This window comes from Acomys russatus, chromosome 15 (genome assembly GCF_903995435.1).
Source record: "Acomys russatus chromosome 15, mAcoRus1.1, whole genome shotgun sequence".
NCBI lineage: Eukaryota > Metazoa > Chordata > Mammalia > Rodentia > Muridae > Acomys > Acomys russatus.
Window position 1 is genome coordinate 15,654,737 of NC_067151.1, and position 15,653 is coordinate 15,670,389.

Below are 15,653 nucleotides of genomic sequence, written 5' to 3' on the forward strand. Positions count from 1 at the left end.
CTGTGCTCTTTATGCCCTCTATAAAGAATATAGCACAGCTTACTCAAAACAAAATGTAAAATTGAGACTACATAATCTATCCTATTTCATATGTATATGAAAAACATATATGCATGTATGTACGTCTGATTGTATAAAACCTATTCTCAATTGGGCTTAAAGTAGATGAACAAACACACCTGGCTTTTTAAAATCTTGGTGTGTCTGCTTCTCATATATAGTAACATAGTTACCCCAATAATGGCTATTCACAAAGCATAACATGCTTGGTGTTATAGGAGATAAGAGAAGAAAAAATATAGTCCTTGGCTTCAAATTATAGATAATTTAGCATGGAAAATATCAAAACCTACAAATAATTGAAGTTAAAACAGACTAGCAGGTACCATAGGGGAGGTCCAAGTACTATGTGGGATTCAAAGGAAGATCTCTGGCCAAAAGGACTTTGGGGGAAGGAGAAACCCAGCCATGTTGTGAAAGGCAGCCATGTAAGGAGGGCAGGCTTAGAATAAGGGAAAAGCTCACAGAACACAAAAATATAGGACTTGCATGTATAGCAGACACCCTGCCCTGGCTGGACCAGAAATATCAAACAGTATTGGGAGATGAATCTGAAAGGGGGCCCTGAGGATGCCAGAGGCAACCCTTCAAGGCTCAGACGCAGAGGCCTAAGAGTAGACAAGTCAAGAGATCGCAACTGGTTAGAAAGATGCTGGTGTGGCGCTGGTGTGTGGGGGTCTGTAAGAGCTTCCTAAGAAGGAAGAGTGGACATATGATGGGCGGGGCCACTGAGCTACCAGTTCGCCTCACACTGTGTGCAGACTGGACTGGTGACCCCCTACAGCACAGAGCCGATGTTACTTACACATCCAATTCTAGAAAATAAATCTTCAGGATGGTCTAAGATATTACACACACACACACACACACACACACACACACACACACACACATCTTCTTCTTCTTTTTTTTTTTTGGTCTTTTAGAATTAAAAGGTTTACGTTACCCCAAGCCTTTCATGGCCTTCCGAAGAACTTCTGCATCAGCCCTGCCATCAAATTCAGGGAAGGCAGTCACGGTGCCTCTAAGAACCTGAAACAGGAAGAACAGCATTATTCACACCATGACCAGTATCAAAAAGTTAGTCACCTCGGCAATCTAACCTGCCCTCGCTCAACCTTGAGTTTGGCCTCTAAGTAAATTGACCATCTGAGAAGACTTACATCCCACTTGAAAGGAGAAGTAACAACTAGTGGAGAAGTGACAGGGCCCGTGGAGGGGAGAGGACACCCAGACCCACTAACAACAGTGTCATCAGAGGGTGGTCGCCCATCTCCCTTGCTGCAATCACGCCCAACCAAGGCCTCCTGCCTCACAGAGGACATGTCTGCGGGCTCCCTTCCCAGCTAAGTGTCTTCGACCTTGAAGCACACTGAGCTTGCATTAAAATGTGCCGCCCCACCCTGAGCACGCTCAGTTGGAAAGAGCTCTTGGTGTCCATGGTCTTCATACTGGGTCCAGGTCCTGGAGAGCCAGGAATCTTGAGATGAGTCAGTGATTTCTGAAAACACTTGGTGATTTGTGTTCCAGACAAATACCTTGAAAGATACTCCTTTCTTTGTGAGCCTTCCCGTTTCATAGTCTTATATGAGATGCTGCCAGCAGGAAAGCGACCAGCACATAAGTTGCCAAGTGCAGCAGAGCAGGCAGGTGCTAACATTGACCAGGGACGCATGTGCCCACTTGAGAGACTGAGAGCAGGAAAGTGCAGAAGTGGGAAGAGAAGAAGCTGGGTTTTGGGTGGATACCCTAAAGCAGACTTAAAAGTTGCCTGTAAAGTTGCCAAGATCATTAAAAATAGACAAATGCAGACGTAAACTGCCAGCATGCATAAAAGCACACGAGACTAAAATGACCTATTTCTTCAGGCAAAGTGTTTCAACGGACTGGATGAAACATCAGGTTGGGTAGAAAAACTAGCACAGGAAAGGTCTACAAATGCCACATGAAAAGCAAAGCCAAGATCCTGCAGCCAACAAGGAACACCACAGTTAATGGGGCCAGGGACAATGTGGGCTCTGCTCAGCACTGACTGACAGAGCTGGGACGAAGGAAAACAGGCTCATGAGAGGACTGGCACAAAGGAAGCTAAGAAGGGCTGTGCAAATGCCATTGGGAGCAGGGAACGAGCAAGAACAGAAGCCGGAGCCGATGGTCCTGGTCTGGGATTTAAACCTGCACAGCTGACTCTGCGTCTGTCCACAGTAGGCACGTGGGGAAAGGGGCAGCAGGCTGCGAGTGACAAGGTCATACCGGCGGTGGCTATGCTTACCTGAGGGAGCTAGTACATCAAACCACATTACCAAGGTGGGAAGAAGTGGGCAGAAGGAAGGAAAGAAAGGTGACTCGCATAGGACTGGCGACAACTACCTGCCAAGTGTAACAATGGGCCCAGTGCTGTGCTGAGTGCCCTGTGGATGTCTCAGTGTGACTCACTTTACAAGTAACGCCAGCTTAGCTGTTGAGCAAATCATTCACGTGATCATCAAGCAAGAGAGGTGCAGTTAGGACTTGAATCAAGCCATGGGCCTGTAGCTCCTTAATCCTGAGGTGTTGAGCTGCCTCCCAAGGCAGGAACACAGACAGAAAGGAGAGAGGCTCTCAGAGTGTCCTAGGTGGGGCTACTCCTGCTATGATGAAACACCATGATCAAAGCAACTTGGGGAGGAACGTTCCATAGTTTCTCCTCAAAAGCAATGGGGGACCGGAACTCAAGCAGGGCAGGAACACAGAGGGAGGCAGGAGCTGATGCCGAGGCCATGGAGGGGTGCTGCTTACTGGCTTGCTCCTGGTGGCTTGCTCTGCTCATAGAACCCAGGACCACCAGTCCAGAGATGGTACAACCCACATCAAGCTAGGCCCTCACCCAGAAATCACTAATTAAGAAAATGCCCTACAGGCTTGCCTACAACCCGATCTTACAAAGGCATTTTTCTCAATTGTGGTTCCTTCCTCTCAGATGACTTTAGCTTACAGCAATTTGGCATAAAAACTATGCAGCACACAGAAGAAAGGAGAGGAGGGGCTAGAACAAAGGGCTGGCTGCCCAGAGGAAGGGGACAGGCGGCAGATCTGTCCCTGTGATAGACAAAGTAGGCTGCAAGACAGTGAGATGGTTTGCCTCGGGGAAATCGCATCTCACAAGCAATAGTTTGTAAAAAGCAGTTTTGTAGAACACACTTTCAAATGAAATGTTGATCTGATATTGTAAGTTATGAAGAAATTGCAAATAGATTTAAACACTGACAAGACTGAACAAGGAATTAGAAATACACACACACATATATATAAATATATATATAAAATATCCATCCATCCCTAGGGACTGAAGGAAACTTCTTGACAGATGTAAGAAAGAAAAACATTCTTAAAGATTTCAGCTATTAGCTAGAGCTCCAGCCTAGCTCCAGCCACACACTGCAGAGATTTCTAGAACTTGAGACAAAGTTTGCTATATTCTATATCAGGGCTAGCAAGGCCAGGGAGCAGCACTAGGGAGCTCGGACGTGAGTCACACATATGAGTAATGAAGTCAAAGCCCTGGTTAGGGCTCTGCCTGCCCCCTTGCTACCCACACAAAATGCAATGTGATTCTGAGTGACTCATCAGGGAGGTGCCCCCCCCCCCCCCCCGTTTCCTGAAATCCTCAGAGTCCACCAAAATAAGCTTCCTCCATAGCAGGTTCTGGTGCCTCATTCAGCCTTGGCTTTTTCTCACTTCTCTTCGTCTCTCACCCCCACCCCCCCCCCCACCCCCGCTGCCGCAAATAATGATGCCTGCTTAGGCAATATCGGTTTAAAACATATAATTCCCTTTTTAATTCTAACTTTAAAAAAAATCCAGTCTTTAGCTTGATAATTTTGTTGCCTGGAAATATGGGGAGACAGGAAAACAGAAAGAGTTCTGTACCCCTTCCCAGTCGGAAGGTCCGACTGGATGAACATACAAAAAGCCCACTAATATTCCTTATGATAAGGCAACCTACTGATGGAGTAAGATATCTTTTTCATGGAATTAAGACAAGGCAGAGGCAGGCAGAACTCTGAGTTCAAGGCCAGCCAGGTCTATGCAGAAGTTCAAGGACAGCCAAGGTTTCATTAGAACTTCTGTCTTGGGAAGAAAGGAAAGAAGGAAGGGAGGAAGGAAGGAAGGGAGGAAGGAAGGGAGGAAGGGAGGAAGGAAGGAAGAGAAAAGAAAAGAAAGTGGGTGATCAAGAAAAATGGGAAAGCCAGCCTGACATAATTGTGTTTTGCAAAATGAAATAGGCACAGGAGAAAGTCAGCCCCTCTAACAGGACCAAGGGCACAACACAACCAGGTCAGATGGATGATCTCAAGCCCACTTCCAGCTTTCTTCAGCTGTGAGTACAGCTGCCAAGACTCCCGTTCCCTTTCTCGCTCTTTTCTCCCCTTTTGCTTCATTTCAGTTGGTCAAACTATCCAACTACTTTTGACCTCTTTCTTAAGGTCAGAAACGAAAGTATCATTTTAAAATAAGGGTTTTTTTTTTTTTTTTTTTTTTAGTTATTTGCACAATGGTAGAAAAGTTCAAGTGAAAAAAATAAGCATTTGTAAACATGAGTGTACTGGCTGGTTTTGTGTGTTAACTTGACACAAGTTTGAGTCATCAGAGAGAAAGGAGCCTCCATGAGATCCAGCTGTAAGACATTTTCTCTATTAGTGATTAATGGGGGAGGGCCCAGCTCATGGTGGGTGGGGCCATCCCTGCACTGGTGGTTCTGGGTTCTATAAGAAAGCAGGCTGATCAAGCTATGGGAGCAAGCCACTAAGCAGCGCCCTCCATGGCTTCTGCATCAGCTCCTGCCTCCAGGATCCTGCCCTGTTTGAGTTCCTGTCCTGACTTCCTTCAATGATGAACAGCAATGTGGCCCACAGAGGACAGAGTTAGACATTTGATCCCCTGGAACTGGAGTTACAGGAAGCTGTGAACTGCCTAATGTGGGTGCTAGGAACCTTAATATTTAATAGGAACTTAAGTTCAATAACTCCACTTCTTTCTACTCTGTCCAAACCTAAAGTGAACAAGCCAACCGTCCTGATCTGCCCCTAGCATTTCGTCAGCCACATCAGTGACATATCAAAGGTATCCCCTACTCCCATAAGTCTCGCCTCTAGTTCCAGCCATGTCCTGCATGATGAGCAATATCTATATTCTTAGGACTCTGTAGGCTGATGCAGGAGGATTGCTGTGAATGCAAGGCTAGCCTGTGTGAGAACTGTCTCAACAAAATAATGATGATGATGAGGAGGAGGAGGAGGATGATATGATATCGTCCAAACCAGTGCCTAGTTTAATTCCATGGTGGTGGAGAGCACTCCCTGGGATTATTGAAACAGGATCCCAAGTGATCCAGTTTCCCTTCCAAGTCCAATGGGGCTATCTCTCTTCTATAAACCCCAGAAATGCAGCCACCATGCTAGCACCAAGATACTCTACCTTAAATACAAATCTGGTCCTGGAGTACTCACCTTTAACAGCCCTTTGAAGGGCTCACCAAGGAAACAATTCCTATTACTTGGCTCTGCCTATCTACTGGAGATAGATGATGATAGATAGATAGATAGATAGATAGATAGATAGATAGATAGATAGACGAAGGGATGGGGGAATGGAGGGATAGGTGGATGGGAGAGAGATGGGGGATAGGTAGATAGATAGATGCACTCTGGCAGTGCCACCTACAGTTCCATCCTGCCAAACTCTTAGCCATGCCAGAGGCATTTGCCTTTGCTGTCACTATGGCTACTTATGATACCTCCCCTCCTTTAACCTGCACAAATAATGCCAGCAAAACCACCTCAAATAAGAGTGATTCATATTCCAAAACGTATCACAAGCACCAGACAATGCATGTGCAGGGGTTGGGAATGTATATATAGTAGCAACAAATCTTGGTCACAGCTGCCATTTTACTTTCCATGTCTCACAAGATTCAGGACACTGGGAAGCAAGTATACAAAGATTCAGGATGTACACACAAATGGAAAGTAGAAACAACAGAAACAAGTGTCCAAAGAAATTACGTCAACCACAGTATACATTCCTTCCAAATAATCAACAGATTGTATGTTTGCATACTGTGCAAACTACTAAACCAAAAGGATGGATTCAAAGCATATTTAAAGCAAAGATCTTAGGAGCACTAAATTCTAACTCAACTAATGCGTTTGTGCGATTTTAGAATAGTAAACAGTTATACAACCAAAACGTATTTAAGAAATGGATCTATGGTGTAGAAATATATTTGTTTTATTTTTAAATTCTGAAGTCATTATAAGCAGAAAGCTGAAGATTGCATATCTCTAGGTCACTTAAGCACCAAAACAGGTCTTCCAAGGACTGGGGGGAGGGGGGGAGGATACGTGAAAAAGAAAGCAGTGCTTGCTGATGCCAATGAAGGGTTCAGTGGCTTGCAAAGCAGCCAAGTGGCTTTCTCAGAATCCAAATGAAGCCAGAATCAAAGGGATCAGGAACTGCAACATACTGAGCCAGGACAGCAGAGGCCAAGGGCAGCCTTGACCCAAGATCCCAGGATGAGCTGCAGGGATAACTGCCCTGAGATGGAAATCCACATCCAGAGCTTCTTCTGTGATGAACTCAGGAAAACGTTACTTGTTTACACTGACCCTGCCAGCTCTGCAAATGGCCTTTGTAAATTATTATTATTAGCCCACAATTCTAAACCAACCCCCAAATTTTCCAACCAACTCTTACACAGTTTAAATATAGACCACAGAGGTAACTGATGTTCTTTAAGTTTCTACTGAACATTTGTGCAGCCTAGTTCTGTCTTCATGCCATTCCTGCTGCAGTGAACATATTAACTCTTTAAGAACAGCAAAGAACTAGCTGGGCGGTGGCAGTGGCAGTGGAGGAGCACACCTTTGATCCCAGCACTGCAGAGGTAGAGGCAGGCGGATCTCTGTGAGTTTGAGGCCAGACTGAGTTCCAGGACAGCCAGGGCTACACAAAGAAACCCTGTCTTGAAAGAAAAACAAAAAGAAAAAAAAAAAACTCAACCATCTAAACAAACAAAAAGCTCCAGCAAAATTAACAAAATTAAATTCAGATTGCTCAAAATTAAATTCTTACAATTAGACTGCCTGAAAATGACATCCTTAAACGGAATTAAAATGTATGAAATGGCTCATTTGCTTATGAAATATAGACACCTCTTTTTTCCAAACCAAAGGAAACAGCCCATTAACTTGTAAGTATTTAAAATAAATTGGAATTACCTATTAATTTGGCTGTAGCTAGACAGTGAAATGAGAAACTAACAGTGCTGTTATACGGAACTGTAAGTGAAATCAACCCTTTCCTCCCCAAGCTGCCTGTGGTCACGTTGTCATCACAGCAATAGTAACCCTAACTAAGACAAGTTGGTACCAGGAGTGGGGTATTACTGTGACAGACTTGACCATGTTGTTTTGGGGGATGGTTGTGGAAGGACTTTGGGACATTGTGCAGAAAGGCCACTGGGTGTTCAGTGTTTGGTGAGCTGTTCTGTAGAAGCTTGGAAGACGATCTTGAGAGCAGTGCAGATGATGGCTGCCTGGCTTATGATATTTCAGAGGGAAGTCTCTACTGGGCCTTTTGTGTGAAGAATCTGTGGTGTCTGGTCATCCGGGACCGAAGAATCAGCTGTGATTAAGAAGAGGTCAGCGTCATTGAGGTGAAGCCTCTTGAGAAGTGTTTCCTCAGGGTCAGCACATAGAAGCTGTGTCCCAGAGGTGGCCAAGGTTGTATCTCATGCTGGCAGCCAAACTTGGTAGTGAAAGAGTCCCCCAGGTGATAATTGGTTTCAAAGGCATGAATGGGTCATGGACAGAGCTGATGCTTGGCACTGTGGGCAGTGGTGGAGTGCTGTAGAGAGCCCAGGAAAAGCTACTGACAGAAGTATAGCCCAGCTGCAGCAAGGGACCCCAACATCTTTGGAGATGCCAGTACCATGGGACACCCACCAAGAACAGCCACAGCAGTGGAGTGGAGCCAGCCAGAGCCTAGAAGACAAACAGTGTGTGCCGCAGAGGGCAGAGCTGGAGAAGTGACCCAAGCCCTTTGGAGGAGCCAAGCAGACCCCAAGTGGATCCCAAACATTGGACATTGAGTTATTTACACTTTTGGAATTTAGTTTTGCTTTGTTCAGATTGTGACTGTGCCCTGGTGTTTAACTCATTTTTATTTTATTTTATTTTTTAATTTTTACAGGGTCCCACAGTTGAGAGACTTTGAACTTTATTTTACAATTTTACAGACTCAAAGAGCCTAAGTATTTTTAAAGAGAATGAATTTTGTTTGATTTTTTTTTTTTAAGACTGTGGAACTTTTAAATTTGAGGTGTTTCTATTATAATGTTGATATTTATGCGTGACCTTGCAGATAAACAAGAAAGAAAATATGGTGGCTTAACAGTGATGTGTTTGTATGTCAAGCTGACAAGGGGTCAGTTGTACTTGCTAGTCTTATGTCAACTTGAAACTAGAGTTATCTGAAAGGAGGAAACCTCAGTTGAGAAAACTTCCTCCCTAGCATCTGTCTATAAGGCATTTTCTTAACTATCGATTGGTGGGGGAGGGCCCAGCCCATTGTGGGCGGGGCCATCCCTGGGGTGGTGGTCCTCGGCGCTATAAGAAAGCAGGCTGAGCAAGCCATGAGGAACAGGTCAGTAAGTAGCACCCTCTGGTGACCTCTACATCAGCTCTTCCCTTCAGGTTCCTGCCCTCACTGCTTTTGATGGTGAACTGTGATATGGAACTGTGAGTGAAATAAACCCTATCCTCCCCAAGTTGCTTTTGGTCGTGATGTTTCATCACAGCAATGGTAACCCTACCTAAGACAAAGATATTTTTTTAAAAGCTTCAGAATCCAATTTTTAAAGCTTAATCCAAAATATTGTAAGTCAAATTGAAGAAACATTACTAAGATGTAAAGAGAAAGTTACATTTATATCAGAAGTGGGATAGAGAAAGAAAAATATAAAATTATTCATGTGTATTTTACGATATAGAGATCATTCAGGCAACTTTAACAGTTTTGTTAAGTCTTGATAAATAAGTTGAATTAGTTTCCATTCAAATTTACTACAGTAGAATGTTACTACTATAAGCAATAGTCACAGCAGCACTGTCCTGCTGAGATAACAGGGGAACTGTGGTCTAAAAATCATATATCCCAGTCAAATGAATACATCTACGCCTACATTTAAAAATAACTACTGTTCATAGGCACGTGCCTAACTGTTTATAGGCATATAAGTGTTTCTATTCTAATTTAAACTTTTCCTAGGTATCCCAGAAAACAAATTAATCACTGTGTTTTCTTTGAGGAAGACTGAGAAAGCCAGCATTAAGCTATTTCCTTTATCAAACCTACAACCTATTGAGGCGAAGGAGCCACCACAACTAGGACTGAAAGATGGTCAGATCTCATGGTGTTGACCTATGGATTCCTACAGTTCTGAGTGTGTTTGATGAACATAAGCTCTCAGTATGATCTCTGCCACAGTCTATTCCCTATTCTGACAGGACTGAGGTAAATTTTAATTAAAAAAGAAAAAACGCTGGTCAGCTCGCCAGGCTCAGATGTGTTGTTACAAAGTTATGCTCACTCAGACAACCCTAGCTTAACTCACTGAGTCACAAAACATGGCAAAAAAAAAAAAAAGACATGAATGTGGGAAAAGGACCTGTAGGGATAAGGTGGGGGGGAAGGGGTGGAAGGGAGTGGGAGGGGGTGGCAGGGAGATATAAAAAGGAGTAAGAATGATCAAACTGCATCATATACATTCATAAAATTGTCTAAGAAATTTAATTAATAAAAAATAAAATGTAAATATATATAAGAAAAAAAGGGCACAAGGTATATACTAGAGATAAACCAATTCTTTCTTTTTGCTTTTGTTGGGTATTTTTCCTTTATTATTATTTATTCACTTAATTAAATATTTACTTACTTAATTAATTTATATCCCCTCTAATGTTCCCCCCTCCTCCCCTCCCCACCTCACTCCTCCTCCTTTTCTCTTCAGAAAAGGGGAGTCCTCCCATGGGTATCAACCAGCCTTGGCATAGCAAATTGCAGTATGACTAGGTGCATCTTCTGTTGAGGTGACACACAACACAGCAGCCCAGGGAAGGGTCCCAAAGGCAGGCAATAGAATCAGAGACAATCCTTGTTCCCATTGTTGGGAATCCCACATGAAGACCAAGCTACACAGCTGTTACATTTGTGCAGAGGGTTTGGAACTTGCATCCCTGGAACAGGCTAGAAAACCTAGGGCAAGGGAGCTCCCAGGAATCTATGAGGGTGACCCTGGCTAAAATTCCCAGCATGGAGGATGTGGAACCTGAACTGGCCATCTCCTGTAAGCAGGCAAGACTTCCAATGGAGGGACTGGGACACCAACCCAACCACAAAACCTTTGACCTACAATTTGTCCTGCCTACAAGATGTGCAAGGGTGAGATGAAGCAGAAATTGAGGGAATAGCCAACCAATGATTGGTCCAGCTTGAGACCCATGCCATGAGAGGGAGCCCAGCCCTGGCCACTGTTAAGGATATTCTGTTATACTTGCAGACAGGAGCCTAGTATAACAGCCAGCAGAGAGGCCTCATCCAGTAACTGATGGAAACAGATGAAAGACACCACAACCAAACATTAAGTGGAGCTTGGGGAATCCTTCAGAAGGGAAGAGGATGGATTATAGGAGCAAGAGGGGTCAAGGACACCACAAGAAAACCAACAGAAACAAGTAACCCATGGTGGCTCACAAAGACTGAACCACCAACCAGAGAGCATGCATGGGACTGACCTAGGCCCTTTTTTTGTTTGTTTGTTTGCTTTTCAATACAGGTATAGCCTTGGCTGTCCTAGAGCTTGCTCTGTAGACTAGGCTGGCCTCGAACTCACAGAGATCCACCTGCCTCTGCCTCCTGAGTGCTAGGATTAAAGATGTGTGCCACCACATCTGGCTCTAGTTAAATTCTTAGAAAGGTGGTCAAACACCTGCTTCTGGATTTTTGCACTTTTATAAATGGTGCAGTCCCAACACAAGTAAAAGAAAATTGTTAACACAGAAGAGATAAATGTAGCCAAGTGTAGTGGTGCACACCTTTAATCCCAGCACTCGGGAGGCAGAGGCAGGACTGTGAGTTCGAGGCCAGCCTGTCTACAAAGTGAGTCCAGGACAGCCAGGCTACACAGAGAAACCTTGTCTCGGAATAGAAGAAGAAGAAGAAGAAGAAGAAGAAGAAGAAGAAGAAGAAGAAGAGGAGGAGGAGGAGGAGGAGGAGGAGGAGGAGGAGGAGGAGGAAGAAGAAGAGGAAGAGGAGGAGGAGGAGGAGGAGGGAAAGAAGATATAAATACATATTCAAAGTTCATAAATATGAAGAATTGCTGTAGTGAGAAACTGTATTTCAAGTTTTCAATAAGAAACATTAATATTTAAACAATGCATTTTTAATTGCTGAAGCACACGCCTCTGAGCTAGAAATCTGATACCATTACTCTCCAGATGTCATGGAACGGACGTCTCTGGTTCCTATCCCCTTGGGTCAACAACAGTCCTTCCAACAGAAGAGAATCTTTGAAGCCTAACATGAAGCTCCAGCTTTCCTTCAATGACACCAGAATCCAAAGGAAGCTTTAGACAGCAAAGTGCAGTTATAGCCAGGCATGAGGAGTGCACTCCTGTAGTCCCAGCACTTGGGAGGGAGAGGCAGGAGAATCAGAGTTCAAAGTCATCCTCGGCTACATAGAGAGTTCAAGGCCAGACTGAGCTCTTTGAGACCTGGTCCCCAAAACCACTAGGGAGAGGAAGGGATGGCAGTTATATAATGTGGACATTCTGCTCACCACCAAATGCAACATACAAAACACTATCCCAACCAGATTTTTTTTTGAGACAGGGTTTCTCTGTGTAGCCTTGACTGTCCTAGACTGGCTTGGTAGACCAGGCTAGCATTGAACTTGCAGTGTTCCGCCTGCCTCTGCCTCCCAAGTGCTGAGATTAAAGGTGCCTGGCCAATCTGAAAAAAAACAAAAAAACAAAAAAAAACACTTTTTTTTTTTTTTTTTTTTTTTTTTGGTTTTTCAAGACAGGGTTTCTCTGTGTAGCCTTGGCTACCCTAAACTCACTTTGTAGACCAGGCCTGCCTCTGCCTCCCAAGGCGTGCCAAAATGTTTTACTTTTGTGGTTTCCAAAGATTACTGACAAAGTTACAGAAAAGTTGAACATGCTACAGTGTTTTTAATACCACCTTGGATAAAGAATGGATAAAACGTAAAAGAATTGATTGAGAAACTTCAAGCTGGCTGTGGTGGCACCTATTTGTCATCGCCACACTTGGGAAACTGAGGCAAAGGGATCTCAGAGAAAGAGGAAGCCCACCCTTAGAGTACAAGGCAAGCTCCAAACCATCCTGGGCTACACATGAGGACCTTGTTCAAACCAAAATAGTTGCCACATCACTGGGAAATTTACAAGACACTGAGGAGTAAGCAAGGCTGGAGGACACTGCTCTGTGAGGTTTGCTGATTACCACATCAGCAAATGAAGACAGACAAACTCCTGGAGGAGTAAAGCTAATCCCACAGAAAACGCAGTTCATTGCTGAAGGACCTAAGTCCATGGTCAGAGGACTAAAGCAAAAGCAGAAGAATGGCAACACCGTATAAACTTAATAAAGTTTCCAAATCATCTTAATCCCTCCATTGTCTCCTGGAAAGAGCCTTGAAATCTGATCCAACTGTTCTAAAGCAACCTGACCAGTCAACTATTGAGAAAAGGAAGGGGGGTGGGGGGGAAGGAGGGAGAGGGAGAAGGAGGGAGGGAGGGAGGGAAGGAGGGAGGGAGGGAGGGAAGGAGGGAGGGGGAGGAAGGAAGAAGGAGGGAGAGGGAGGAGGAGAAGGAGGGATGGAGGGAGGGAGAAAGGGATGGAGGGAGGGAGGAGGAGGGGAGAAAAGAGGGAGGAGGGAAGGAGGGAGAAGAGGGAGGAAGAGGGGAAGGGGGAGGGGGAAGAAGCAAGGGGGTTAGGGAGGAGAAGGAAGGAGGGGGAAAGAGTGAGTGAGTGAGTGAGTGTGTGTGTGTGTATGTGTGTGTGTGTGTGCACGTGCGCATGTGTGTTCATTCAGGTGCACTGTTTGAGTAGGCTAAAACACTTATTTTAAAAACTGACTGGACTCCGACAGGCCAGTTAAATTGGCAAGATGTGTGAAATTAGTTTATGGGTGAAATTTTTTTGTTCTGTTTGTTGAGATAGTCTGTTAAAGCCAAGATCCTTAATAACCAAAGACGACCTTTAACTCCCGATCCCCTGCCTCCACCTCCCAAGATGTGGGATTCCAGGTAATCACCTGGCTTCAGGGTGGGATATTTTAGGAATGTTAACTTACTCACATGATCAATTTTTTTTTTTACAAAAATTACTATGTAAGCTGGAGACAGCAGGGTGACGCATGCCTTTAGTTTCAGCACTCGGGAGCCTGAGGCAGGCAGATCTCTGTGAGTTCGAGGCCAGCAGAGTGAGTTCTAGGACAGACAAGGCTACACAGAGAAAGCTTGTCTTGAAAAACAAAACAAAAATAATTGTATGAACTATTTTTTGGTACACTCTTAACGAATATTAGATTTAAAACAACAACAACAACTACAATAAAACCTATTAGGTAATCAACTTCAGAAGGAGTCCCAAGGCAAATTCATTTCAGAACTCGTTTTGCGAGTTTATTACTTTGGAAAACCAGTTCTTTGGTTCAGTGCCTTTTAGCAGAAAACAAAAACACAAACAAACAACCAAAAAACGAAAACCAAAAAAAGTAGGTCTGATGAGTAGTTGGTTCCTTTTAAATAAACTTGAGCTGTGCGCTGGAAAAAGCTCCCCTGAAGCACCATGGAAACCGCCCACACACACCCAGTATTCAAGCGCAGGAAACTGCGGGAAAATGAAAAATAAGGGAAGCCAAAGGGCGTTCGCCTCACATGACCAAGAGAACTGTTCCTGCTCTGGTTCTAATTTTGGTAACTCTGGACTTGAGGCGGCCCGATTCAGAAACATCGGGGAGAAACACCGGCTGGTTCCGGACACTCCGGGGTGAGGGAGGAAACGGGAGAGAGGACACGGAGGGGGACACGAAGAGGTCAAGGAGAGAGCACAGAGCGTAACCACAGAAGGGAAAAGCGTAGACCAAGAGACTCTAAAGGCAGCATCATCTCCGCTCTGCTGCCTTCGGAGAGGGTCCCGATCGCCCTGGTGGCGGGCGCACGGCTTACCTGGGCCATGTCGCCGTTAGTCAGGTGTACTCCGGGGCTGCAGGAAGAAAGAGAGAGGGTCACTAAAGCTCTGGTCCCCCGCCCCATAGAGGGCCCTGAGCCCTCCGTGGAGGAGCAGCTCCCGGGGTCACGGACACTCACCGAACCGTAGAGCGCAGAGTGCGGATGAGAGCAAGACCGATGCACACGCCGAGGCTCTCCGCAGCTTCTGGCAACGGGAACGCCCTGGCCAGCCCAGCACAGCCTGATCTAGTCCTGCCACGCCACGCCACACCCCTGCCAAGGCCACACACCCCCACCAGGGCCCCGCCCCAAGCGACGCTGTACTGTAAGCCCCGCCTTGTCCCAGGACCCGCCACACCCCTGGCTGCCATACTTCCCTAGCCTAAGTCTCAGAAAGACCACGCCCCTACCACGGCGACGTCCTTAATTCAAATCTCAGGCCCAGCCACGCCGCCATAGGGCCACGCCCTGCCACGTCCTAGCCTCAGTGTTCCTGCGCCTGCGTGGGGCGCGGCTGTTTCAGGTCCTCTCTGCGCTGTGCTGGAGGCGCTGCTGTTCCCAAGGGCCTGGGTAGGGCTAGGGAGCTGCGGCCTGTCACAGAGGCAACCGTAGGGGGCAGTAAGGGCCCTTTCCAGATTGTTTTCAAGTGTTTCATGACAGTGATTGTTTCTTGATGTCCGTGTCGCAGATGGGCTATCCTTTTGTGCAGTGTACGGGGCTGTATCCAAGCCTCGGACTCGAAACAGTTTCATTTCTAAACCCAACCTGTAACTTGAAAGAGACTTGCCAAGTGCCGCATGACTGGGGTGGGGCGGAAAAGCTCCCTCCTCTAGTTCGCTGGTAAGGGAGAGAGGCGCCCGCGGGGGGCCTTACAGACCGTGCAAAAGGACAGAGGAAATGCTAGAAGGCATGGTCGGGGTCAGGTCTATAACAGAGCAGAAGTCAATCGTGCGGCGGGGGGGGGCGTGGGGGGGTGGGGGGAGGGCGGGAAAGAGGGGCGATGTGGTTTTGCAGGGCTTGTCATTTGACATGCTCAGTCTGGCTCAGGTATATGGATGGGTTTCTGGAAAAGGAGACAAAAACCAACCAGCGGGGTGGGGTGGGGGCGGGGAAGCCCACCACCTTTTCCAGGGCCATATGCACACATGAAGGTCCCATAGGATCCCCTCTCCAGGGTCCTAGCTACTGCACATAGCCTAGGACATTTCAGCACCTCTCCCAGGGAAGTTTTTTTTCATAGACTACTTTGGTTTTTGTTTTGCTGTTTTGTTTTCTTGGACTGAAGGGGTCTTCTCT

At 45.7% G+C, this 15,653-nt stretch overlaps 1 protein-coding gene across 1 annotated transcript in view; it reads right to left on the reverse strand.

Annotated features, from left to right (window-relative positions):
• Positions 1–14,736, reverse strand: part of Anxa5 (annexin A5) — a 30,052-nt gene extending 15,316 nt beyond the window's left edge. The window contains exons 1-3 of the mRNA XM_051157067.1: positions 14,496–14,736; positions 14,355–14,391; positions 1,007–1,092 (exon numbers count right to left, since the gene is read on the reverse strand). Coding sequence (XP_051013024.1) covers positions 1,007–1,092; positions 14,355–14,391; positions 14,496–14,728 — 356 coding nt within the window. The 5' untranslated portion in view covers positions 14,729–14,736. The remainder of the gene's footprint in view (positions 1–1,006; positions 1,093–14,354; positions 14,392–14,495) is intronic.
• Between the last annotated feature and the right edge of the window lie 917 nt (positions 14,737–15,653).